General features: G+C 39.9%; 1 protein-coding gene across 20 annotated transcripts in view; it reads right to left on the bottom strand.

Annotated features, from left to right (window-relative positions):
• NRXN3 (neurexin 3) overlaps window positions 1-27,414 on the bottom strand; it is a 1,723,243-nt gene that overhangs the window by 184,834 nt on the left and 1,510,995 nt on the right. For all 20 annotated transcript variants that reach the window (XR_014242461.1, XR_014242462.1, XR_014242463.1 and 17 more), the window contains one exon: window positions 4,502-4,673. Coding sequence is in view for 17 of the 20 variants with exons in the window: in XM_082384655.1 (XP_082240781.1) it covers window positions 4,502-4,673 (172 nt within the window). In the remaining 3 variants the exon portion in view is untranslated. The remainder of the gene's footprint in view (window positions 1-4,501; window positions 4,674-27,414) is intronic.

Consider the following 27,414-nt stretch of genomic DNA (forward strand, 5'->3'; position numbering starts at 1 on the left):
TCAGTAAGCACTATAGCAATGTTTTTACTTTCAATCCCTATAAAGAAAAAGTTCTTTGGAATTTGAAACATTCAAATATAAAGAAAGAGTTTTCCCATCCAGTGTCCTTGAAGGGGAGCCACATCTACATCTTTCCCATGATCTGAGTCGGGTGGTCAAGCAGGATTGTGAAGCATAGGTCATCGGTGGACATTTTATTGACTGAGGAAAGGGAATTCCAATCAAGAGCACCTCCATGAACTTAGTGTGCGATATCAAGGAAAAGGGAAAAAAAAACATTGAGACTCTGCTCTCCTCAGCACCACCTGCTACGGGAAGATGGAAAGTCTTACACATTGAAGCTGCTTATCAGTCTTCATTTTCCAGGAAGCCTGGCTCTGACCTAAAAAGCCCCTTCCTGTACCATGTTCAGTGTTCTGAAAGCCCTGATGACATAACCAGCCACTTATTCACAGCAGAGAGAGAGGATCTTTAACCGTCCCAGGCAGCTCAGCCTCCCAGGGGACCTAGAGCTGGGGCTAAAATTAATTCCTCCTGCTCAGCTCACCGTTCACCTCCCCTCTCTTGTCCCCTCCACTGCATTGTGTCAAGACAGCAATTAGAGGCTTTCTAAGGAACATTTGTCAGTGCCCGGAGGATAACTCCGGGCTGATTCTTCTTTTATTTCCCTCTCCTGTTCCTTAGCCTTTCTATTTTCAGGTTCAAAGAAAGAAGCTGCTTTTGAGTTGTATCTCCCAGAATTAAGTGATATAAGATTCTGATGGCTATAGAACTATTTTCATTTTGGATCCTTCCTGATTCACAAAAAGCCAATGCTACATGCCATGGGCCCAGCTGGTTTCTGAATACTTCACAGTGGGATGTTTCAGCAGAGCCACATAAAATCCTATAAATGAGTATGAGAAGGTTCTGGAGCTGACCCACTCACCCTGGTGCACAGGGACCTGGAAAGCAGACATGGTTTCCTGAGAGCATGCCTTCCGAATGAGGTGACGTAAGTGAACATTCTGTAGGAGTTACATTTCTCTACTGTTTAAACATTAGCTATAGACAAGTAGCACAGCTGAACTCCTCTTGCTGGGTTATAGACTTATCACTATTGATAAAACAGAATGGCTTGGAAAAAGAATGGATACATCATTTTTGCAGAAACTGTGTCAAGATTGCATGACCAGGTGGCTTGATTCTTTGATACCTAGATACAGGGGTTATTTTGATCTTATGGTTTAAAATAAATAAACATTGCCAGATTGCTCTAATGGAGCTTTAAATTTAGCAAAATGGCTCCTTTCAGTAGCACAGGGAAGCAGGTGGGAGAGAAAATAAGATATCCAAAGCTGAAAAAGTGAGCCACTCCTAGGAAGTCCTAGTCCAACTAGAATGCTGGACTTCCCAAAGCCATTTTCCAATCTAGGCAATGGAGTAAGGTGACAACTCCTTTACATACTCAGTATTCTTGGAGTCGCTTCATGGAAGCACATTGCCATTGTTGTTAGGAGGGCAGCTTCGTCTCGTTACAAATGAGTCTTTTAGCACAGCTAAGAAAACTTTTCTTTTTTAAAAGAGGATTTTCGACTCCCCATCTCACAGTAACCACCTTTGTGTGGTTACTGGTACTGATCTATGTAACATGACACTTTAAGAAAAGGAATAAATCTAAGATGACACAAGAAAGATGCTCATTTCTACCTATTCATTTTTCAAAATATCCCCCAATTTGCTATGGGAGCAATATTGGAAATCGTGCTCAGCTGGGAACAGGAGAATCTGGTCCTAGTTCTGTCCCTCATTTACTATTCTCTCACGACTATTCTCTCATAGCAAAAACACAATATCTCCCTGGGTCTCATTTTAAATTTGAAATGGAGAATAAAAATACCTACCCTACCTTATTTCCAGGCTATTTAATAGTCAAAATGAAGTAGTCTATATGAGTGAATATATAATAGCAAAAAATGCTACTCAAATGTTTGGTAATCCTCGTAGCTAACATTCATTGAGTATTGACATAACTGACCCAGCATTATGTTGGGTATTTTACATGCATATTCACATTAGCCCTAGAAAGTAAGTATTATCATCATCCCATTGTATAGACTCAGAAACAGAGACTTGGGAGGTTCAATATCTTGCCTAAGGTTTGGAACTGGATCACCAAATAGGAGGAATAAGCACTTACCTAGAGAACCAAGAAGCAGAGACAGTAACAAATGAGAATGTGGGGAGAAAGAATCTGCTATATTTTGAAAGCATTATAGTGATCATCAGAGAAGAAAAGTCAGAACTGTTAGAAATTCTTACACTTAGTTTATAGTTGTTATATTTTGAATTATTTGTGGGGACATGCACCAAATATTTTAGTGCTTAGGGCTTTCAAGGTCTTAATCTAGTGGGCCTCAGAATTATAGCTAATGGCACCAAGATCCCAACTCTAGCCAGTTGACTCCAAAGCCCATACTTATAACTGCTTTACTGTATCATGTCGTGTAATAATAACACATATTATTACCAAATGACAGTTACCAACAGTTACTAGTAATAATGGTTTTCAGTGGGAAGCAATGCCATTAAAGAAAGGTTTGTTCTGTTTTGAAAACATAGGAAGCAACCCGTAATTTGGAACTAAACATACAAAGAGATAGGCACACAGCAAGGGTCACTGCTTTTCTTACATATATGTGGTTTTAAAAATGACCATTAAAGAGCCTTCTCATTGCTGGCAGCAAACTCGGAATTCTATATTGGCTCAGGGCAAGTGTTTAGCATCAATTTAGAATCTTTGAAATTCCTAATAGAAACACAACAGATCCTACAGCAACAGTATCAGGGCCAATGATAATATGCATAGAGAGGGATTGATTTTTCTTATGAACAAATTAACAGTTTTTAAGATTTCAGGCTATTTCGATTCCTCCCATCCCTCATCCCCCAGAGTTTAAGAAGCATTTAAAAATCAGGTCTATTAGTGTCTAGTGCCTTTGGATGATGATGAGAATTCACTGTAGCTGCTAACACCTCTGGCTTTCTTCAAAGGCTCAAAGATAAATGCATATGGTCATTTTTGGGCCTTAATCTAAGACATGCTAAGAGTATGTCAAAAGACTCCCAGCAGAGACTGAGCTGGATATGGTACAGAGACTGAGATGGTAGATAAATGAGTGGGTGGGGCTTTTTGCTTCAGTATTTTGGGGGTCTTGTATGCTCTTTGTGAATGCTCCCATAATTTTTAAAGCAGACATAGGAAGACTCTGGCTAATAGAGGGAAAACCCAGTAGCACAGTTACTTCTAATTGGCATGTAAAGAAAAGTAATGCTAACTTAGGCATGAAAAAATAATCACAGCCTTCAAGTCATTCAACATTCTTGGGCCACAAATAGGCAAATTTACATATTTCTCTCAAGTGTGATGATTATTAGCTAAAGGGCTCTTACATTTCTGGAAATGTGCTTCCAGCTTCCTTACCTCTGTGCTCACCTCACTATAAAGGAAGTAAGAAGATAACAGTGAGGAAATGATGGGCAGTTTGGAGTGTAGGAGATAGAGAGTTAGACATAGCATAAATGCCCACATTAGTGACAAGTTCAATATTCTGAGCTATTCTCTTGCATCTACCAGGTGATAATGTAATGATGGAGCAAAGGCCTTTAGCCAAAGTATTTTCCCTTCCATTCCTGGCACTTTTATGATCAGGGTTCAGGGCTCTTTCCTGGTAGAAGTGAGAGATGAGAGGGAAAGCTAAGGGATTATTTGAATGATCTTTTTAAAGAAGGCAACCTTTCCCCCCATTGTCCTTGATTTGGCCATCTGGCTCTGGGAGTTTGCTGGCGAATGCTCCTTGACTATAAAATTTAAACAGATGATTAACCCCTCTCCCTCCCACACCAGCATGCCTGCTATTAAAATGCTTATTAGGACCAACCTCTGAAAATCAAGGCAGGCTAGTGTAAGTGAGAGAGCAAAAACTGGCAAAGTCAACGAAATGAATGGAATTCCACCCTTAGTTTTTCTCTCATTGTTACCCTGACTTGATGTTCATCATCTCAAGTTTAGTAAACTTCCTTTCACAGTCTTTCTGACATCTCTGGCCATCTGTATGTTCAATCACACCTGACTAAATGGCACCACAAAGCCCAGATCTCATATTGATTATTCCATGATTACTGACAATAGTTTATTTTAGAGATGGTGTACCCTTCCCTCCATTGCTCATCATTTGCAGTGCCCCGGAAAATCCATAATCATTGTATTTGGTATGAGCCAGTCAGCAGTATTAATCAGATGGACAAAAGAAGTGTTCAGTGCATAGTTAGTAAGTCTCCAGAAGCTCCCTATACTGGACCAAGTCCGAAAGAAATAACTTATTTTTTCATCCAAAAAATATGAGTGTGTGCTTAATATTCAGTGTTTTAATGATTGGGTGACAGTCATGAGAAAATCACCAGTTAGAAGTAAGAATGGGAGAACAAAAGAGAGTCTGGTCATTGAGAGTAAAACATGTACCTGTGGGATAATGCTCATTCACTGGCCAGTTGTCCACCTGAAGCGTGGCATTGCCGCCGTTCCTGGTAAAGCGCACCACGTGGTATTTGCCATCATTTACCGGGGTCCTCTCCTCTTTGATGGAAATGTCAACTGTGCCAATATTGAAGACAACTCCAATTTTCCCCTGTTCCTATAATAAAGAAACACAAAAGGCAAGTTATCCCTAACCACAAGGTTTTCTCCCTTTAAAATTGATCCTTCAACTAACAATGAATCTGTAGGTACCCAGAGAGAGCTGTCGGCTTGAAGTTAAGAATAGTATCCTACATTTCTCCATGGGCTTTCATCCTGAACATAAAAGCCAATGGTACAAAACCACCCAAATTGCTCTCAGAGGCTGCACTGCACAGGTTACATCATTTGATTGCCCTCAACAGATATCAAAGCTGGAACCACAGAACTACCTAACAAGTGAGTAATGACACTGCAAGGTTCTGTGAGATGAATTAGGCATGTTTTCTAGAAGAGGCTAATCAGACACTGAATTGTAGGTTACTTCACAATTCAGATTTAGGACTAAAGAGGAAATGCAAGCCTGCTTGCACTCTGGGGGGCAATCAAGGCCAAGAGGAGGTGTACAGAATGGTTAGGAGCCAATACCATAGGAGCTAGCACTATAGACTTACTCTTGGTGATACTTTCTGTAGGTATAAAGCGCATAGGAAATGTCTCCTCAGTGGGGCCCGGTGAAACTGAACTGGGGTTTTCCAAGTCAGATGCTGGCACCCTTCCCACACTTGTAGCCCTATTCCTAAGGTTAAGCCAAAGAAGGAGGTAATATTCAGTGCTATCGCTTTATGTTACACAGCAGAAGAGAATCTCTGTGGCCCTACATAGACTTCTGGGAGGGAAAACACAATGAATTCCAGAAGAGTAACATTAGGGCAATGAAGGTGATGATTATGGTGATGGTGGTGGTGGTGACATCAACCACCTCCTGGGAAGTGCCCAGAAACACTGAAATATAAATAACAATGTTATTAAAACTCTTATTCTTCTCCTTTAATAACCTATGACTAAGAGTTGGAATTAGTATTCAGAAGAAGACATAAAATGAAAGTAACCTCACGGATCAGATATAATCAGTCTCTCTCAAACTCTCTGAAAGGTATCAGCATGCAGGGTGTCAGGAGGAAATGGGCAAGGAGAGAAAAGAAACATCTTTCTCCATTTCTCTAATAGTCTGGCTTATTGGCAAACAGTTGGTTGGACTTTCAAAAACAATAAGATTTAGTTGTGATTCTGATGTTCTACAAGACTGAGTCACAATATTTGTCCACATAGTCTCTGTTATCTTCTATTTCCTTCTATTCAAGAAGAAGGAGAAGGAGGAAGAGGAGGAGGAAAGGAAGGAGAAGGATATGGGAAAAGAAACCCAGAATCCACACCAACCAAGACATAGGAAAGATTCCACTGAATCTCAGGTTTAGTCATTTTGGTTCATTCATTCATTCATTCAATATATAAATACACTATTTATTAAGCACTCATTATGCTTAAAGTCAATAAATTGAGACTTCTGGTGAGATTTTAGGTACTGGTTTCCATATAGTTTGCTAGACTTCACTTATTTTTCCAAAAGACAGGCTTTCCTTAACTAGCCAATTTTCCTTTAGCTATGTGAACACATCTTGTGCCCAATAAAAGAATGAATAAGTAGCTAGGAGCCTTAATCGTAAAAAGTAGGAATCTGGGCTGATCAAAAGAAGCTGATTTCAGCATGCAGGGATGCTGAGATACAGGGTGGACATTATTGCTTCCTTTGTGCCCTGATAGCACAGCACACAGTGTAAAATGATGTCTGCAATTCTCATGTTCTGTTCTCTGGGAGAAGCAATTCAGGCGCCTCCCCAAATGGTGACTAAACATACTCATTTTCTTAAGTTTCTAAGAAACAGGATTTCTTAAATCCCTGTTTATTGAGACACTGTGTTCTCAGCTTTGTTTTGTTTTGTTTTCCTATCTCTGCACCTCCAGCACTAAACAAAATACCTACTATTAAAACATGATGCATGGATAAGTGAACCTCATGATCGGTTCTTTTGCATCTTTCATGCCCATAATTAATAATATTATGATTCATTTTATTCTTTCTCCTTAATTCTCTGGGAATGCAGAAATGACAATATGACTTTTCTGCTTTCTCTTAAAGAGTTGGCATGCACTTCTAAGGATGTGTGTGTGTGTGTGTGTGTGTGTGTGTGTGTTGGTACCTAATCACGCTCGTGCCCAAATAAGCAAGGCTATAATAACCTGAGTCATAATCTTTTTAGCAGAATTGAAGGACTGGAGGAGTGAAAAAACCATGACTGCAGACACCATTACTCCTCTGCCCACCCCACAAATGTGGACTGTTTATTGCATCACTGTTCTTCAATGAGAAACCACTGTATAAATCCTGGATGCATGTAAAGGACTGCTGGTGACTCAATTCACCTCAGTCACTAATTAATCATGGATGGAGGACAGTTTTAGGGGGAGAGAGGAGACCTTTAAACCAGCCTTCTGCAGCTTTTCAGCAACAGCAGTGGCAAAGTACAGTTCTGGCTCATGGAGTAGGCTCAGTGAGATATATTCTTGGGCAGATTTTCTGCAAGATCCATAATAGATTCAGGAAAAGAGAAGATTTAATCTCTGCCAGAATAAATATTTGGTCCTTATCTTAGGCGCCACACATTTGCTATCGCAATCACTGTTTTGGGGAGGTCTTCTTAATCCTGCTAGCACGTTGCCAATGTCAGTGGAGACCCTTACCCAGATGTTTCGTTGTGCTTCCTGCAGTGGTAAATGTGCCTGTGCTGGACCTCAGATGTGGTCTCTTCACTCGCAGTAATGGAATCTCTAATGAGATTTCATTACTGCAACCTCCTTGTCATTTGTCATGGGACCACAGTGGCATTATAATCTGTGGCTAACTGCTTTGTCTCGGTTCATTATAAGCTTTGTGACAAATACCCAAACAGTTGCCCAGGCTTGAATCCATCATGCTCAGCTGCCAGGAAAATAAAGTCTGCTGGCTCATGTGTCCAGAGAAGAGATGATGTGAAGGATAAAAAGCACTGGCTTTGGAGTCAGCCCTGACTAACCTGGGGCAAGTGACTTAACTTTTCTGAACCCATTTCTTGATAATATATTATGGGGATAGGATACCAGCTTTACATACTTTGGAGGGCTGTTATAAGGCTGAAATGTTATAATTAATATGACAGTACTTTACTTTATAAATAATAAAATATTATACCAATATAAGGTATACATGAGATCAAGAGAAAGAACCATTCAATCATTTGACTATTTAAAACACTGTGATTGCTGGAGAAGTTCATTGGTTCGATATGATAAACATGGGTTTTAGCATATCTTGGTTCAAATAATACCTCTGATTCTTAAAGCTGCATGACCTGGGGCAGGTTGTTTAACTTCTGGTGTTTCTTTTATAAAGGATCACGTGGAGGGAGAAAGGCAAATTGCAGTGAGCATTTTAGGAGAACACATAGGTGTGAAGCACTTGGCACAAAGCTGTGCATATTTTGGGACCTCAGTAAATGTAAGTCACCTCTTCTCTTTCTTCCCCCCCATTAGTGTAGTTGACACGAGTGGCATGAGCCAAGGACTTGTTGGCTTGGCAACACTGTCATGAAGAAATATTGTAAAAATAAATGTAAATTTTAGCAAATAGAACACTAAAAAAAACAACATTTGCACAGTTGATTTCCTGTCACGATTTGGTAGTTGCTCTCTCTCCACGTTCCTTGGTGCCTTTTATAAGCCTCTCCAAGATAAGCAAAAGTGTAGGTGCAAAAACAGCATGACTATAAATTTTAATAACTCCATACCCTTCACCACTAAAGTTGCTACCAAGGCAATCACTTCAATCTGTGTTACTCCTTGATATTAAAAACAAAGACAAGTGGTAAATCAGAAGACATTACCAAAGAATCCTCAAGTGCATTCAGGGAAAAACAAATGGCTGTTTTTAAATAGCCAGTAAGTCATTCTTTATCAGTAATGACTCTTTATGAGCCCACATGGTTCCTCAAATTAGGCCAGCTCCACCTTTCCGATCCTCCATCAGCCAAATAGCACTGATTGCTACGGAGGTGACCCAAGAGATGCTACCAACACCAGGGTCAGATTTCAGGAGCAGAAATGCTCAGGGGCAAGAAATATCCTCAGGAATAAAGATCTCCCGGAAGGCAATCTCTTCATTCATTCCAGAGCGCCCCAGGGGAAGGCAAAATGCACCACCTGCTATTTTAGAAAACTGCAGCTGACAGAAACAGAACTGGGGCTCTCAAATGTGTGCCAGGACGCTATGCAAAGGAAGCAATTCTCAATATCTTAACTTCCAGGCTTCACACAGAATTTGTGAGTTCAGTGCTAGGCGGTAAAACAAGGAGAACAACATGAATGTGAGCCTTCTTGAGGCCAGACACCATCGGGTCTGCCATACTCATTTCACAGTCTGGCTTATAGTAAATAAAGTAATCACTGGCACTATTTACCACATTTTGGTAGTTCTCCTCCATTATGGGCTCATAGGAGAGAGAAATTCTGGGTCCGCTTGTGATGGGTAGGGCCAATGGACCAGTGTTGACCAATAAAATCAGGTGTTACTACTGAGCCATCCGTTTAATTGCTGGTTTGAGACCTGCCAGAATTCTCCCATTTGCTCTGAACCACTGCACTCAGCAAATTCCTAGTAGTGACTTCTTTGTCAGTCTGGGTCATTGAGTGAGGATGACAACGAACCACACTACAATCGACATGGAACATGTGAGAAACAAAGCTTGGTTGCTTTATGCCACCAAATATTGGTATTTGAAGCTGTTTGTTACTGCAGCATAACCCAGACTATCTGGATGATGGAGTAGGTGCTCAACAAGTATTTTTAACAGAATAATTTTCAAATTCCCACAATTACCCTTAAAAAATTTTTTTTTGAATGTAGAAGCATTTAGGAGAATCCAGCTATATTTTATTAAGCCAGACATGAAAGAGATTTGCAAAGATGTAAAACAATGCCATTATCAGTAATTTTTAAAATACTGCTTTTCAAAAATTATGTTATTTATGTGAACATGAATTGGGCTTATTACTCATTTCTAACTGGATTAATAAACAGCTATTTTAAATGTTTCATGGTTTTAATTTCTAACAGGGTAAACATCACTAGATATAACTCACGTTAACAAAAGCTCTTTGGGCTTCTCATCATTTTTTTAAGTTTAAAGGGGTCCTAAGACCAAAAGATTTGAGAACTGCTACGATAGTTGACCTGGAAGGTTTATTCCACGTCAAAAACGTCATTATACTCTTGTGTTCAGAGTTCCAGGCAAAACAATAAAAAATTAGATTTGTTCTATCTTTTCATTCTAAGACATAGCCTAAAAATTTAGTATAAAAATTGAATTTTACCTACATTTCTTTTAATTTTTTTTAATTTTTGAATTTTATTTTATTTACTTTTTTTTTACAGCAGGTTCTTATTAGTCATACATTTTATACACATCAGTGTATACATATCAATACCAATCTCCCAATTCATCACACCACCACCCCCACCCCCCCCGCCGCTTTCCCCCTTGGTGTCCATACGTTGGTTCTCTACGTCTGTGTCTCACTTTCTGCCCTGCAAACTGGTTCATCTGTACCATTTTTCTAGGTTCCACATATATGCATTAATATACAATATTTGTTTTTCTTTTTCTGACTTACTTCACTCTGTATGACAGTCTCTAGGTCCATCCATATCTCTACAAATGACCCTATTTTGTTCCTTTTTATGGCTGAGTAATATTCCATTGTATATATGTACCACTTCTTCTTTATCCATTCATTTGTCGATGGGCATTTAGGTTGCTTCCATGTGCTGGCTATTGCAAGTAGTGCTGCAATGAACATTGGGGTGCATGTGTCTTTCTGAATTATGGTTTTCTATGGGTATATGCCCAGTAGTGGGATTGCTGGGTCATATGGTAATTCTATTTTTACTTTTTTAAGGAACCTCCATACTGTTCTCCATAGTGGCTGTATCAATTTACATTCCCACCAACAGTGCAAGAGGGTTCCCTTTTCTCCACACCCTCTCCAGCATTTGTTGTTTGTAGATTTTCTGATGATGCCCATTCTTACCGGTGTGAGGTGATACCTCATTGTAGTTTTGATTTGCATATCTCTAATAATTAGTGATGTTGAGCAGCTTTTCATGTGCGTCTTGGCCATCTGTATGTCTTCTTTGGAGAAATGTCTATTTAGGTCTTCTGCCCAATTTTGGATTGTTTGTTTGTTTTTTTAATATTGAGCTGCATGAGCTGTTTATATATTTTGGAGATTAATCCTTTGTCCTTTGTTGATTCATTGGCAAATATTTTCTCCCATTCTGAGGGTTGTCTTTTCATTTTGTTTATGGTTTCCTTTGCTGTGCAAAAGCTTTGAAGTTTCATTAGGTCCCATTTGTTTATTTTTGTTTTTGTTTCCATTACTCTAGGAGGTGGATAAAAAAAGATCTTGCTGTGATTTATGTCAAAGAGTGTTCTTCCTATGTTTTCCTCTAAGAGTTTTATAGTGTCCGGTCTTACATTTAGGTCTCTAATCCATTTTGAGTTCATTTTTGCCTATGGTGTTAGGGAGTGTTCTAATTTTATTCTTTTACATGTACCTGTCCAGTTTTTCCAGCACCACTATTGAAGAGACTGTCTTTTCTCCATTGTGTATCCTTGCCTCCTTTGTCATAGATTAGTTGACCATAGATGCGTGGGTTTATCTCTGGGCTTTCTATCTTGTTCCATTGATCTATGTTTCTGTTTTTGTGCCAGCACCATACTGTCTTGATTACTGTAGCTTTATAGTATAGTCTGAAGTCAGGGAGTCTGGTTCCTCCAGCTCCGTTTGTTTCCCTCAAGACTGCTTTGGCTATTCCTCCTTTGTCATAGATTAGTTGACCATAGGTGAATGGGTTTATCTCTGGGCTTTCTATCCTGTTCCATTGATCTATGTTTCTGTTTTTGTGCCAGTACCATATTGTCTTGATTACTGTAGCTTTATAGTATAGTCTGAAGTCAAAGAGCCTGATTCCTCCAGCTCCGTTTTTTTCCATCAAGACTGCTTTGGCTATTCGGGGTCTTTTGTGTCTCTATACACATTTTATGATTTTTTGTTCTAGTTCCGTAAAAAATGCCATTGGTGATTTGATAGGAATTGCACTGAATCTGTAGATTGCTTTGGGTAGTATAGTCATTTTCACAATATTGATTCTTCCAATCCAAGAACATGGTATATCTCTCCATCTGTTGGTATCATATTTAATTTCTTTCATCAGTGTCTTATAGTTTTCTGCATACAGGTCTTTGGTCTCCCTAGGTAGCTTTATTCCTAGGTATTTTATTCTTTTTGTTGCAATGGTAAATGGGAGTGTTTCCTTAATTTCTCTTTCAGATTTTTCATCATTAGTGTATAGGAATGCAAGAGATTTCTGTGCATTGATTTTGTATCCTGCAACTTTACCAAATTCATTGATTAGCTCTAGTAGTTTTCTGGTGGCATCTTTAGGATTCTCTATGTATAGTATCATGTCATCTGCAAACAGTGACAGTTTTACTTCTTCTTTTCCAATTTGTATTCCTTTTATTTCTTTTTCTTCTCTGATTGCCGTGGCTAGGACTTCCAAAACTATGTTGAATAATAATGGCAAGAGTGGACAACCTTGTCTTGTTCCTGATCTTAGAGGAAATGCTTTCAGTTTTTCACCACTGAGAATGTTTGCTGTGGGTTTGTCATATATGGCCTTCATTATGTTGAGGTAGGTTCCCTTTATGCCCACTTTCTGGAGAGTTTTTATCATAAATGGGTGTTGAATTTTGTCAGCTTTTTCTGCATCTATTGAGATGATCATATGGTTTTTATTCTTCAATTTGTTAATATGGTGTATCACATTGATTGATTTGTGTATATTGAAGAATCCTTGCATCCCTGGGATAAATCCCACTTATCATGGTGTATGATCTTTTTAATGTGTTGTTGGATTCTGTTTGCTAGTATTTTGTTGAGGATTTTTGCATCTATATTCATCAGTGATATTGGTCTGTAATTTTCTTTTTTTTGTAGTATCTTTGTCTGCTTTTGGTATCAGGGTGATGGTGGCCTCATAGAATGAGTTTGGGAGTGTTCTTTCCTCTGCAATTTTTTGGAAGAGTTTGAGAAGGATGGATGTTAGCTCTTCTCTAAATGTTTGATAGAATTCACCTGTGAAGCCATCTGGTCCTGGACTTTTGTTTGTTGGAAGATTTTTAATCACAGTTTCAATTTCATTACTTGTGATTGGTCTGTTCATATTTTCTATTTCTTCCTGGTTCAGTCTTGGAAGGTTATACCTTTCTAAGAATTTGTCCATATTTTCCAGGTTGTCCATTTTATTGGCACAGAGTTGCTTGTCGTAGTCTCTTAGGGTGCTTTGTATTTCTGTGCTGTCTGTTGTAACTTCTCCTTTTTCATTTCTAATTTTATTGATTTGAGTCCTCTCCCTCTTTTTCTTTTTTTTTTTTTTTAAAGTTATCTGAGGGAGGATGTGATTCTTTTTATTTATTTATTTATTTATTTATTTATTTATTTATTTATTTATTTATGGCTGTGTTGGGTCTTTGTTTCTGTGCGAGGGCTTTCTCTAGTTGCGGCAAGTAGGGGCCACTGTTCATCGCGGTGCGCGGGCCTCTCATTATCGCAGCCTCTCCCGTTGAGGAGCACAGGCTCCAGACGTGCAGGCTCAGTAATTGTGGCTCCCGGGCCTAGCCGCTGCGCGGCATGTGGGATCCTCCCAGAGCAGGGCTCAAACCCGTGTCCCCTGCATTTGCAGGCAGATTCTCAACCACTGCGCCACCAGGGAAGCCCCTCTCCCTCTTTTTCTTGATGAGTCTGGATAATGGTTTATCTATTTTGTTTATCTTCTCAAAGAACCAGCTTTTAGTTTTATTGATCTTTGCTATTGTTTTCTTTGTTTCTATTTCATTTATTTCTGCTCTGATCTTTATGATTTCTTTCCTTCTGCTAACTTTGGGTTTTGTTTGTTCTTCTTTCTCTAGTTCCTTTAGGTGTAAGGTTAGATTGTTTATTTGAGATTTTTCTTGTTTCTTGAGGTAGGCTTGTATAGCTATAAACTTCCCTCTTAGAACTGCTTTTGCTGCATCCCATTGGTTTTGGATCTTAGTCTTTTCGTTGTCATTTGTCTCTAGGTATTTTTTGATTTCCTCTTTGATTTCTTCAGTGATCTCTTGGTTATTTAGTAACGTATTGTTTAGCCTCCACGTGTTTGTGTTTTTTACGGTTTTTTCCCTGTAGTTCATTTCTAATCTCATAGCATTGTGGTCAGAAAAGATGCTTGATATGATTTCAATTTTCTTAAATTTACTGAGGCTTGATTTGTGACCCAACATGTGATCTATCCTGGAGAATATTCTGTGCGCACTTGAGAAGAACGTGTAATCTGCTGTTTTTGGATGGAATGTCCTATAAATATCAATTAAATCTATCTGGTCTATTGTGTCATTTAAAGCCTGTGTTTCCTTATTTATTTTCATTTTGGATGATCTGTCAATTGGTGTAAGTGAGGTGTTAAAGTCCCCCACTATTGTGTTACTGTTGATTTCCTCTTTTATAGCTGTTACCAGTTGCCTTATGTATTGAGGTGCTCCTATGTTGGGTACATATATATTTATAATTGTTATATCTTCTTCATGGATTGATCCCTTTATGTAGTGCAATTCCTCATCTCTTGTAACATTCTTTATTTTAAAGTCTATTTTATCTGATATGAGTATTGCTACTCCAGCTTTCTTTTGATTTCCATTTGCATGGAATATCTTTTACCATCCCCTCACTCTCAATCTGTGTGTCCCTAGGTCTGAAGTGGGTCTCTTGTAGACAGCATATATATGGGTCTTGTTTTTGTATCCATTCAGCGAGCCTGTGTCTTTTGGTTGGAGCATTTAATCCATTCACGGTTAAGGTAATTGTCGATATGTGTGTTCCTATGACCATTTTCTTAATTTTTTTGGGTTTGTTTCTGTAGGTCCTTTTCTTCTCTTGTGTTTCCCACTTAGAGAAGTTCCTTTAGCATTTGTTGTAGAGCTGGTTAGGTGGTGCTGAATTCTCTTAGCTTTTGCTTGTCTGTAAAGCTTTTGATTTCTCCATCAAATCTGAATGAGATCCTTGCCGGGTAGAGTAATCTTGGTTGTAGGTTCTTCCCTCTCATCACTTTAAGTATATCATGCCACTCCCTTCTGGCTTGTAGAGTTTCTGCTGAGAAATCAGCTGTTAACCTTATGGGAGTTCCCTTGTATGTTATTTGTCATTTTTCCCTTGCTGCTTTCAATAATTTTTCTTTGTCTTTAATTTTTGCCAATTGATTACTATGTGTCTCGGCGTGTTTCTCCTTGGGTTTATCCTGTATTGGACTCTGTGTGCTTCCTGGACTTGGGTGGTTATTTCCTTTCCCATGTTAGGGAAGTTTTCTACTATAATCTCTTCAAATATTTTCTCTGGTCCTTTCTCTCTCTCTTCTCCTTCTGGGATCCCTATAATGCGAATGTTGTTGCATTTAATGTTTTCCCAGAGGTCTCTTAGGCTGTCTTCATTTCTTTTCATTCTTTTCTCTTTATTCTGTTCTGCAGCAGTGAACTCCACCATTCTGTCTTCCAGGTCACTTATCTGTTCTTCTGCCTCAGTTATTCTGCTATTGATTCCTTCTAGTGTAGTTTTCATTTCAGTTATTGTATTGTTCATCTCTGTTTGTTTGTTCTTTAATTCTTCTAGGTCTTTGTCAAACATTTCTGGCATCTTCTTGATCTTTGCCTCCATTCTTTTTCCGAGGTTCTGGATCATCTTCACTATCATTATTCTGAATTCTTTTTCTGGAGGGTTGCCTATCTCCACTTCATTTAGTTGTTTTTCTGGGGTTTTATCTTGTTCCTTCATCTGGTACATAGCCCTCTGCCTTTTCGTCTTGTCTATCTTTCTGTGAATGTGGTTTTTGTTCCACAGGCTGCGGGATTGTAGTTCTTCTTGCTTCTGCTGTCTGCCCTCTGGTGGATGAGGCTATCTAAGAGGCTTATGCATGTTTCCTGACGGGAGGGACTGGTGGTGGGTAGAGCTGACTGTTTCTCTGGTGGGCGGAGCTCAGGAAAACTTTAATCCGCTTGACTGCTGATGGGTGGGGCTGGGTTCCCTCCTTTTTGGTTGTTTGGCCTGAGGCAACCCCACACTGGAGCCTACATGGGCTCTTTGGTGTGGCTAATGGCGGACTCTGGGAGGGCCCACGCCAAGGAGTACTTCCCAGAGCTTCTGCTGCCAGTGTCCTCGTCCCCACGGTGAGCCACAGCCAGCCCCCGCCTCTGCAGGAGACCCTCCAACACCAGCAGGTAGGTCTGGTTCAGTCTCCCCTGGGGTCACTGCTCCTTCCCCTGGGTCCCAGTGCACACACTACTTTGTTTGTGCCCTCCAAGAGTGGAGTCTCTGTTTCCCCCAGTCCTGTCAAAGTCTTGCAATCAAATCCCAGTAGGCTTCAAAGTCTGATTCTCTAGGAATTCCTCCTCCCATTGCTGGACCCCCAGGTTGGGAAGCCTGACGTGGGGCTCAGAACCTCCACTCCAGTGGTTGGACTTCTGTGGTATAAGTTTTCTCCAGACTGTGAGTCACCCACCCAGCAATTATTGGATTTGATTTTACTGTGATTGTGCCCCTCCTACCGTCTCATTGTGGCTTCTTCTTTGTCTTTGGATGTGGGGTATCATTTTGATGAGTTCCGGTGTCTTCCTGTCACTGATTGTCCAGCAGCTAGTTGTGATTCTGGTGTTCTCACAAGAGGGAGTGAAAGCACTTCCTTCTACTCCACCATCTTGGTTCCAATCCCCCCTCCAAATTTTATAGGTTAAAAAGATCAAGATTAAGACAATTGAGAATTCCCACAAGTACTAAAAGATATATTTAAGATTAGAATACAGGTCTGTCTGACTTTAAAACCCATGGGTTTTCCACCTTGTTGTTTCCATCATATGTATTCATGTTGCAACTGAGTTATTTATATAAAATGGTATATGTAAAGAGAAAAACAGATACAGTATGCTAACACATATATATGGAATCTAAGGGAAAAAAAAAAAGGTCATGAAGAACCTAGTGGCAAGACGGGAATAAAGACACAGACCTACTAGAGAATGGACTTGAGGATATGGGGAGGGGGAAGGGTAAGCTGTGACAAAGTGAGAGAGTGGCATGGGCATATATACACTACCAAATGTAAAATAGATAGCTAGTGGGAAGCAGCCGCATAGCACAGGGAGATCAGCTCTGTGCTTTGTGACCACCTAGAGGGGTGGGATAGGGAGGGTGGGAGGGAGGGAGATGCAAGAGGGAAGAGACATGGGAACATATGTATATGTATAGCTGATTCACTTTGTTATAAAGCAGAAACTAACACACCATTGTAAAGCAATTATACTCCAATAAAGATGTTTTAAAAAATGGTATATGTATTACATATGATACACTTTACATCTGTATAACTTGCCTAACCTGTCTGCCTAACCTATTTGTGTGTATTTCAAATGTAGGGATCCTAACAGGTGCTCAGCAAATACTTGTTAAATTAATGGATAAGTGAATGAATGAATATAAATTATAATGTGTGGTCGTGATAGGAAGAACTGTGTTAATATGCTTTTATACCATGGGAGGCTAACTAGGATTTGAACAGTATGGGATAAAGCAGAGAATTGGTCATTTGTATTGAGACTTTTTTTTGCAATAAATCTTGGGCAAAACATATAGTCTCATTATGCTTTATATATGCAATCTGTAAAATACAAAAGGATGAGGTACAATTTACTTGATTCATCAGATAATTTTGACTGTGGGAGGATTTTATTGAAGTTCACTAGGATAAAACACCCTGCATTTATTAGATCATGTATGGGTTCTTTATGTGGCTATTAATTATCTTTCAGTGAAGATCATAAGTCCATTCTTTCAATATTATAATCTCTTTGTTCTAGACCCAAGACAACTGTTAGATAATAAGCAGTGAGTGTGCACTTCTGGCGTGCAAAGCCATGTGCTATGAAGGGATTTGAGACCAGGTCTCTCCCTCAAGAAGTCCAAGATAGAGAATAAACCTATCCAGAATCACTCAAACTGACAAGGCTCCAACCTGTGCAACTGGGAGAGGGTTTGGACTTCCACTGTCATCCCATGGCAATGACCCAGTCTCCTTCCCTCGAGGAACTTAATTGTGGCTGTGTGTGTGGCAGGAAGGGCAGGGAGGGAAGAAGAAAATGTCTGCTCTGGGTCCCAGAGCCTTTAAGATCTAGAAGCAGAAGACCTGAGCCCAGTCAAGGCTCTGTATCTTGTTGCCCAGATGATTTGGAACAGGTCTCAACTGTCTGTATGAAAAATGAGAATAACAATACAAAGGCAACAATAATAATAATGCCTGTGTTGAATGGTACTTAAGAGAAATGAATAAAATCTTGGCAAATTATGAAGTGCTGCTCAAAGGATGATATAAACATAATGTTAATGGTGGGGGTGAAGATGGTGATAATAGTAAAGATAGTGAAGATAACTGGGTAAGAAATAGTATGACAGATGATGGGTGAGTCAGAGGCTTTTGCACACACCCTACATGATACTTCTCTGTGTATTTGAAATGACTGTCTCCCATTCAAGAGCATCAACTCCAGAATCCATACAGACTGTCCCTAGAAAATTCATGTTAAATGGCTTGGAAATAAATTCTATTTTCCTAAATCTGCACAGGTCTCTATGACCTTTGCGCCCACCCAGCAAAATTGTATCCGTCTTCCCCCCCAGCTGCAGTTGTGCTTCTCCTGTTGTTTCCCTGATGTCTGGTTGCACGAGGTCAATCAATTAAAGTGGATTAGATCCACAGGCCGAAATACTAACAGAGGGCCAAGAGAGATAAGACTGATAAATAGCTCAAGACAGTTCCATCTCTAACTCCCAGAAAAGAAAAAAAAGAGAGAGAGAGCATGGATGACAGCTCAGGACAACAGGAACTCTGACCCGAAGAGGGGAATCAAGGAAGGATGAGACAGCTGGTGCAAGTAAATAAGATGCAAGTCAGAGCCAGGGCTCTAACAATCACCGGTCACACACCGGCATCCTGAGTCATCATGTCCTTCAAATCCACTCTGAACATGCATTTCGTATTGACAGACCCCAATGTCACACTGCCTCGTTTGGTAGTTAAGTCTGACTATAAAGTGAAAATTAAAAGTTCATTTCTGTAGGAGCCCCAGTGTTTCACCAGGGCCTGGAGCAGTCTCCTGGCAGGATTCAGGTGACAGCTGGCAGGGCAGTGCTGACTGAAACCCAGTACAGACTGAACATCTCCCATAAATGCCTTGCTTGTCCCCCAAATCTCTGCCACAGCTGTGAGGAACCACCCAATGGCCTTAATAAAGAGACCTTAAGCCCTGTGCTCACAGTAACATCAAAATCCTCAAAATTAGGAAGCACTTTTTAAATCACCAAGAATTCTTCCAGAATATCTTACATCTTTTTTTTTTTTACATTATAATCCCAGTTCTATTTTTCAAAAAGTTATACATACACATACATATATATATATACTTATACATATAGATACACAGAGAGAGAGAGAGAGCGAGAGAGTGGGGGGAGGGAAGGAGAAAGGGAAGAACGTCTGGAAGGATAATACCAAATTGGTACCACGTGGACTATCTGGGACGTAAAGTGGGGTCTAGCGGCAACAGAAACTAACTTTGTGAGTTTCTATACTGTTGAATTTTACAGAGAGCATATGTTGATGGAATAATCACGTTTTTGCTTTTTAAAAAATTTAGACAAAAATTTTTCACCGAGAAAATGCATCTCAAAATGGCTTGTTCCCCCCACCCCACCCACCTTGCGCGTATGCACACTGTGTGCGCGCACACACACAGCGTGAAAGCAGAGTATCTCACATCTTACCTACACACTTACAAAGTGTGGTCCTGGGAGCAGGATCAGCCTCAGCATCACTTAGGGACTCATTAGAAATGTAAATTCTTGGATCTAAGACCAGACTCTGAATCAGAAACCCTGGAGTGGGACCCAGCAATCCGTATGTTCACAAGCTCTCCTGGTGATTTAGATACTTGCTAAAGTTTGGGAATGAATTCCTTATATTAATGTTTTGGTTCCACTAGGGCTATGGTTTCAACTGGGGTGATTTGGTACCCAGGGACATTTGGCAATGCCTGGAGACATTTTTGCTTGTCACAACTAAGGGTGGGGTGCTAATGGTCTCTAGGGGGTATAGGCCAGAAATGTTGCTCAATATCCAACAATACACAGCCAAGAAATACCTGCCCTATAGTATGAATAGTGTCACTACTGGAAACTCTGCAGTAGGGAGTACAAAACTTCAGCCACACAGCAAACACCCATAAAGCATGCATTGCATGACAGAAACTGATCTACAAACATTTACGTATATAGTCTAATTCATTGCTCACAATACTCCTTCTATGAGGTATGTATGCATGCACACAACACAAACACAACACATAGAATACACACGTGTACCCGAGGGCATGCCTGTGTGTACATATATGTGAATTTTGAATATTTGGTCTAAACTCGTCTGGCCCTCAGAGCGCAGGGTGAGCAATGCGCATGTGTGGGTAATCTGACTTGCTCCTACTCTATGTTGTATTCAAGTGCCCTTTTTACAGATGCAGACTTGGCCAAGCAAGCTCACACAGCCAGAAAGTGGCGGGTCTAGAATACATGTCCTCTGATATTTTCCCTGTCTGCTCTTGGTGACCCCTTTCTCTTATCACTCACTGTTACTACCCTAGGAAAGCCTCCCAGTACATCTCCCCAGGCACAATGACATTAGTTGATAATTCCAAACCCAGTTTAGTCCCTTGACCCTTCACTACAGACTAGGTCATTCTAGTCAGTTTCCATGAAGAGGTATCATCAGTTCTGAGTGGGCTTCAAAGGAGAAACTCCCTGTCCTAGAACTAGATATTCCAGTCCTAGGAAGAGCAGCAGCTCCCATAGGGAAGACAGACCAGCCAACAGCTCATAACCTATCAAGACCTATTCTGTGGTGGTAAGGAAACTGTCAGTGATTCTCCAAAATGTTTTACTATTTGCCTGTCTTTCAAGTGACAGACTGAGTTAACGTTATGGCTTCAAGGAGAATGGACCTAGGTGAATAATAAACCTCAACCAAGAATTCTTGGTTTAATAAGCAAGGCATTCTCAGTCATTCCCATAGATGAATTCCCAGGCTAAACTCTATACCATTTTCTAACCAAAGAGAAAAAAAATAGTATACACATTTCAGAACTGAGAGATTTAGTACGTTGGGATTACCAGAAAATACAATGTAGATGACTGCATTTTTTTTATGATGCCTCTGGAGAATGGGTATGTGAAAGACACAGAAGGCAGAATGGCCTGAAGCAGAGATCAGCAACTATGGCCAAATTTGGCTGTTTCCTGTTCATGTAAATAAAGTTTTATCGGGACACAGCTGTGCTCATTCATTTCTATATTGTCTTTGGCTGCTGTAGCACTATAACAGCAGAGCTGAGCAGTTGCAACAGAGATCACGTGGCCTATAAGCCTAAAATATTTACTGTCTGGCCCTTCACAGAAAAAGTCTGCTGACCCCTGTTATAAAATCTTGCACAATTTAAAGCTGGCATGATTTTTTTCTTTAGTTTTTGATCAATGGTTTATGTTAACATGGTCAGAGTAACTCAAATAGGAGTGGGAGAGTCAAATGGGGAGCCTGTACCGACCCATTCAACTATTATTGACAAATAGAGCACATTTCTAATAAGACAAAATATATAAAAATTCATCCTATTTAGGCATAAACTAATCTCTCTCAGATCCGTTAAGGCTAGTTTAGATACTAAAATCAATTCAACATAACTCTGTTTGAAGGTGGGCAGCTGCAGATACAGAGAAATAAATTAGAGGCTTCTGGCAAAAGATGATGGTAGCTAGGAATAGGCTGGTAAAAGAGGGGATGGAGCGAAGTTGTAAAGTTATTAAAATTATAATGATATGACATTTTCTTTCTGAAAATGTATCTAGTTCTGTGGAGTGAATCATGTACATGCTAAAGGCTTGGGACTCTAAAAGCCAGCACACATCACTCTGATGCCAGGACTTGAGTTTATTACATTAGATGGAATGAAAGAAGAGAATAGCATTGCAACCCAATGAATATCTCAGTCTCCGGGGCTCCCATGCATCTGCAAGACACTTGAGTCCCTTGAGTGATAAATGGTGATTAACTGAGTTCTCTTGGTTTACCTGCAAGGAGAATCTACTGTGTCATCATCGTGGGATGAACATACTGAAATAGGGGCTCATTTTTCCTTTCCTAGTTATCGTAAAGAAAATGGCCAGCAGACTCTAATACATCAGCAGTGCCTGTCTGCACTCAGGGACGGTGGTGTGTATGTGTCCTGGAGATAGCGTTGCAGCGAGGTATTTCATCCAGGTGATATTTTACGGTCCTTCTCTTTGTCAACTATCACCTCTGTAACAGTCTCTCTTGGATCTTATCAGCATTTCTAATTCAAAAGGTTGATTCTGACCTAACCCCAACCATCATAATAAAAGCAAGAGAGGAAAAAAAAAAAGGGAAATTTAAACAAGCTGTAGCAAGTAAGAAGGCAGGTTTTCTGGCCTCCATGCCAGTGTCATAGTCACTGTAGGGGGGAGAGTAATCTGGGCATCCTGGCAAAAGTATGAAAAGAAGGACACCTTCCATGGGCCAGGGGTGAGATTAAGTAAAAGTCACCCAAACGGGAGACTTGAAAACGTGTCACAGGGAGCTGACTCATGCCTTTGGAAAAGCATCCAACATAGCAGCATTGAGAATTATTTCAAAGCTGCCTGCTCTTTTGATAGAATAATTAGAGAACACATATCCTTATTTTAATTTACTTGAATTTAATATTGCTACCAAACTGTAACATAAGTTTCAGGCAAATGGGGGAAATACCCCTGAGAAACTAGGAAGTCATTGCTCCTCTATGATCTGGCATGCACCGTGAGTCACCCGGAAGCTAGCCACAGCTTCAGATACACAAATTATCCACGGCGTTTATAATAAATCCATGCACAATATGAAGAAGTATTTATATTATGGCATTTAAAGGGCACAAACATTCCTTATTCTCTCTCTTCTTTATGAGTGTGCTACAATTTTATTCACTGATATAAAGATGCTAAATGATTTCATCCAAAAGTCTAAGGAACACATTGCTAGGGAAATACAGTTGTGTGTATGCATGCCCATGTGCGTGTGTGCATGTGCGTGTGTATGTGTGTTTGAATAAGACCTTAAAACTTAACATACCCAAAAGCTAGTTTCTCTGACCCTCTCCTTTGCTTTTTAAGTAAAGTGATGATGATTCAGGAGAATCTAGACTTCTCTGTGTCCATCAAAAGGCATCTGTAGTCAAGCTCTAATCCTGCCCTTGGATAGTCCCTGAACAGTCAGTGGAATGCTTGGGACTTTACTCCCAAGAAGGCTTCTCAGAAATGTGAAACTATCCCAGACATAACTCAGAACAAACCATGGATTCAGATGATCAGGACGATCTAGAGTCAACATGAGTTCCGGGAAATGCACTGGTTGATCGTTAGGGATCACTGATCCAGTAATGACACAAAAGCAGAAGAGATCTCCTAGGCCTGGTTCAGACCAACACCGAACGAGGGCTCCTTTCCTATATGGAGAAGAGACTTGCCTCTGCCAGAGAATCTGGCTTTCCTAGTCAGTGTACAAAGATGTACAGAGCTAAATACAATTCTGCATACGTGCCCTCCCAGAGCCATCTTTAACTAGTTAACTCACAACCCCTCCAGCCTCTATTCAATAATAAAGTCGATTGTTTGCACTGATTCATTTCAGTGTTGTTTTTTTTTTAATGGAATGGTTCTTTCCCCTAATCACATCGTGAGCATCATGAGGGCAGAAAATACATTTTTATTTTCTATGTCTTTCTCCATATAGACAGCTCAATAAACGTTCAGCTGAGCACCTGACACAATGGTGAAAGCATCTTTGCATTTCTCAGCAAGCAACACTCTAGTGCAGAGTGCAACATCTCCATCAATGTTCCATTTATTGCTTTTCAATTTTGCTATGATTTTGCTTTAGAAGAGTGCGTCTGAAACTGTGAGCCATGACAACATCTCAGGGGACCATGGGCATTCATTTATTTCACATAGTTTACTAAAACAGTATTCAGGATAATTGCCAGCAAGCCTATACAGCCCAAGGAGAGCTTGCTCTGTAGACCTGGAGGTGAGAGGTTTGTAATCCATTACCAAGGTCCTCAGTCCACTCTGCTTTTTTTACTTAGACTAGACTCAAACTGAAGTCCTAGATGTGGACACCACTCCATCCCATTACCAGTTCCTTGAACAATTTGATTCCCATTAAACACCATTTTTACCCTTGAATTATCCAAGATGCCACACTTCCAGAGAAACTCGTTTTCATTTTCCTGCCTTCTTCTCTACCTCTCAATGCAGTGACTGATGGTCAGTGTAACGTTCAAGCTCTGCCCTTTGAGAGCCTGTCCCTTCATCGCAGTCTTCTAGGTCCACCTCTAAGTGAGCTGTACTACAATCACCATCCACCTTCAATTTGCACTAGACTTGCCAAACTGAGGATCTTTACACATTGTTATATTTTTTAAATGATATCTTTATTTCTCCAAATCCATGTTGCATAAGTCAGAGTCAAGTCACAGAGGTTTTGCAATCAAGTATCTACTGATTCTACACTCTAGATAGGGTACTCTGTCAGACCCATCAGAAGCTAAAAAATATATTTAGCATTATTCAGTCCTTTAGAGTGTAAACTCCACCCTGGTATTGTGAAAAGGGCAATACTATTGGAACCAGAAGACATGGATCTAAGTTCTAGTTGTTTACTTAATGCAGATCCTGGGACAAGTCACAAATACTCTGGGCATAGTTTCCTCAGGTGTAAGACAGAGTTGGCAACACCGAGCTTGCTGGGTGGTGATGAAGGTAAAAAAAAGAGATGTTTGTCATGGCGATTTGAAAATTATGCGGCGATGTCCCCATTGCAAAATAGATGGGGACAAATACAAGTAAAAACAAGCACACAGTTCCCTAAATTAAGATAGAAGAAATAAATATAAACATCTATAGTCAGTCTTTGACAAACTGACCAAGTGACTGGAGGCAGAGGTTGCATTCTGTGTCCTTCAGGACTGAAAATGCCACCTTATTTGGGATGGGTCAGGCCAGTGGTGGGAAAAAAGTGGGTTAGATCAGACAAATTTAAGCAACGAAGATGAGGAAGGAGGAATGGGGGAAGTTTAGAAGGTTGAAACTATGGGAATGAAAATGAAATTCAGTCTGAGAAAGAGAAAAATAGGAAATCCTTGGCATAAAAATGCTTTAGAATATCAACCAGCTGGTCTGGTCTCTAAAAAATCAGTAATTTTTCCGCGACACAAACCTTCGCATGTTTAGATAGTCTCTCAGGGCTCAACACATCCAAACAAAGAGAAAGCATGTTTCAGGTTCATAAACATGCTAAATCTTAGAGGATATTTTCTTTCTTGCCCAAAGGGCCCTCCCCAGACCCCCGGCAGATGTTTCCTTGATAATGGCTCAATTACATCTATAGAATTTAGAAAACTATAGACTCAAAATAAATATAAATAAAATCCTTTATTCCCCAAATGTGCCCTGCTGCTAACACCCCTGCTTTCTGCTGTAGACATCTCTCTTCTAGCAGGAGAACTTTAGCTGTTTAGAAGGACAATGGTTTGTGCGGCACTCACACTGAACCTTGGCCTAGAGGCTCAGAGGCCATCAGGGCAGACACCATCCAAGCAATGCTAGAGCACCCATGTTTCAGCAGTTAGCAGTTATCTTACTGTTGCTAGCTAGTCATATCTATGTTCAGTAACACCTTTGATGCATTTACGGCAGTGATTAAGGTCAGAGGAAAGTAAAAACTTAGAAGAAGGGGGAAGGAAGTACTAGGGATACGGACAAGGAACTACAGGAGTGTGACTAAAGCTATCTACCGAGCCTCACCTTAGAAAGCTAGTTATAAGCAGAGACACCTTCCTTAATAGACAGCAGGATGCATTTCTGATTCAGTTGCCAAAGGATAACTGCTGATGAGCCATTCCACCTCTGCTCACCAGACAACCAGGTCCATCCAGGGAATGCACAAACACGTGCGTGCAGGGCATCTAAAATCCAAATGTCCATGACACACAGGTTTCATCTCCACTCTGGTGAAGGACAGAAAGGGTCAGGAGTCATGTGTCTACCCCAGAGGGACACAAACAATGCTGAACCCGGGCGGCATGCCTCTTGGAAGAGTAACGAAAGCTGTTTTTGGTTTGATTGTTGATTATTTTTCTCCAATAGATACTTATCAGCTGCATTGTGTAATACAGAGGTTACAAACAGAACCTACAAACTGGATCAGACCCTCAGATGTATACTATTTTATTTTTTAAAGGGGGGTACTCATAGTATCTTTTAAAATGTGACTTAGTTTTCAACATTTAAAAATCAGAAGGTCTCTCATGAATAGTTAGATTTCTAAGTTCTTTTGAAAATGGTAAGATTCAGCAACCCTGGGATAACATTTCTAAAACACAATTAAAGGCCAGAGCTGATTGGAGGAGAAAGGCACAAGTTTCCAAATCACTACAGTCTCTACCACTCCCTTTTGAATATGAGATGCAAAGTCTGAGTGTTGGTTTCCATTTATCACGAAGTTTTCCTCTCTCTCTCTCTCTCTCTCTCTCGCTCTCTGTCGCTCTTTTTTGTTTTGTATCGTAAAGATGAAAGGGAAATATGTTTGTTACCATATGACTAGCAACTTCTCTGAACCTCAACAAAGATAGATCAAGAGCCATGGGATTCAACAAAAAAGAGAAAGTGCATTTTTTCTTATACCCCATTCCATTTTAATCACCTAAATTATCAGTCTGCCCTTTGTAGATTTTTCTGTTGTTGTTTTTTTTTTTAAACCCCTAACGTACTATAATAGTCACATGCTTTTGAGTAAAACAGTTTTGGCTTTGGCTCTTAACTCTATCACTTACTGTGTGTTCTTGACCAAACTGTTTAGATTTTCTAAGCGTCAATTTTCTCATCTTTAATGTTGGGAAAATATTACCTACCACAAAAGCTTGTTATGAGGATAAAACAACATATGCAGGCAGCTAGCACATAACAGAAGATGCTCAAGGAATTGTAGTTTCCTTCGCCTTTGAAGGGTTGGGATGAATTAAGCAGACTCGATCATAAAATCACACACACATCTAAAGCGCCTGCCAAATTGTAATGACCCAACTGCTGCTTCAGAGAGATGGCTCAGCTCAAGGTTTTAATGCACTTTTCATAAACTGAAGCGCATCAACAAAATCTATCACTGTTAGGCAGACTCATAAGAAGGTCTGATTGAAACAAAATAGACTTCCTTCTGAGCCCTGAAGTATGATAGATACCTTCGCCTTGACTTAGAGACACACCAATAGGAAATGTACACTTAGCCAATAAATAGTAGGATTAATTAATGCCAGCAAAGATAATGATAATAAAATGCATTATTGAAAGTTGCCTTAGAGCAGACCATTAAGTATAGAAAGGTACATGTAAATTTTATGCAAACTCAGTTTTAGTTCTGTGAGTTCATATACCTACATAGTTATAATCATCAAGAAAAATTTAATGTAGGCTGCTGCTCTAGAACTACCATTTAATTTTGAGCAGACCGTGATATTGAAAAAAAAATTATTTAAGTT

This window comes from Balaenoptera borealis, assembly GCF_965194805.1.
Source record: "Balaenoptera borealis genome assembly, chromosome: 3".
In the NCBI taxonomy this organism is placed as follows: Eukaryota; Metazoa; Chordata; class Mammalia; order Artiodactyla; family Balaenopteridae; genus Balaenoptera; species Balaenoptera borealis.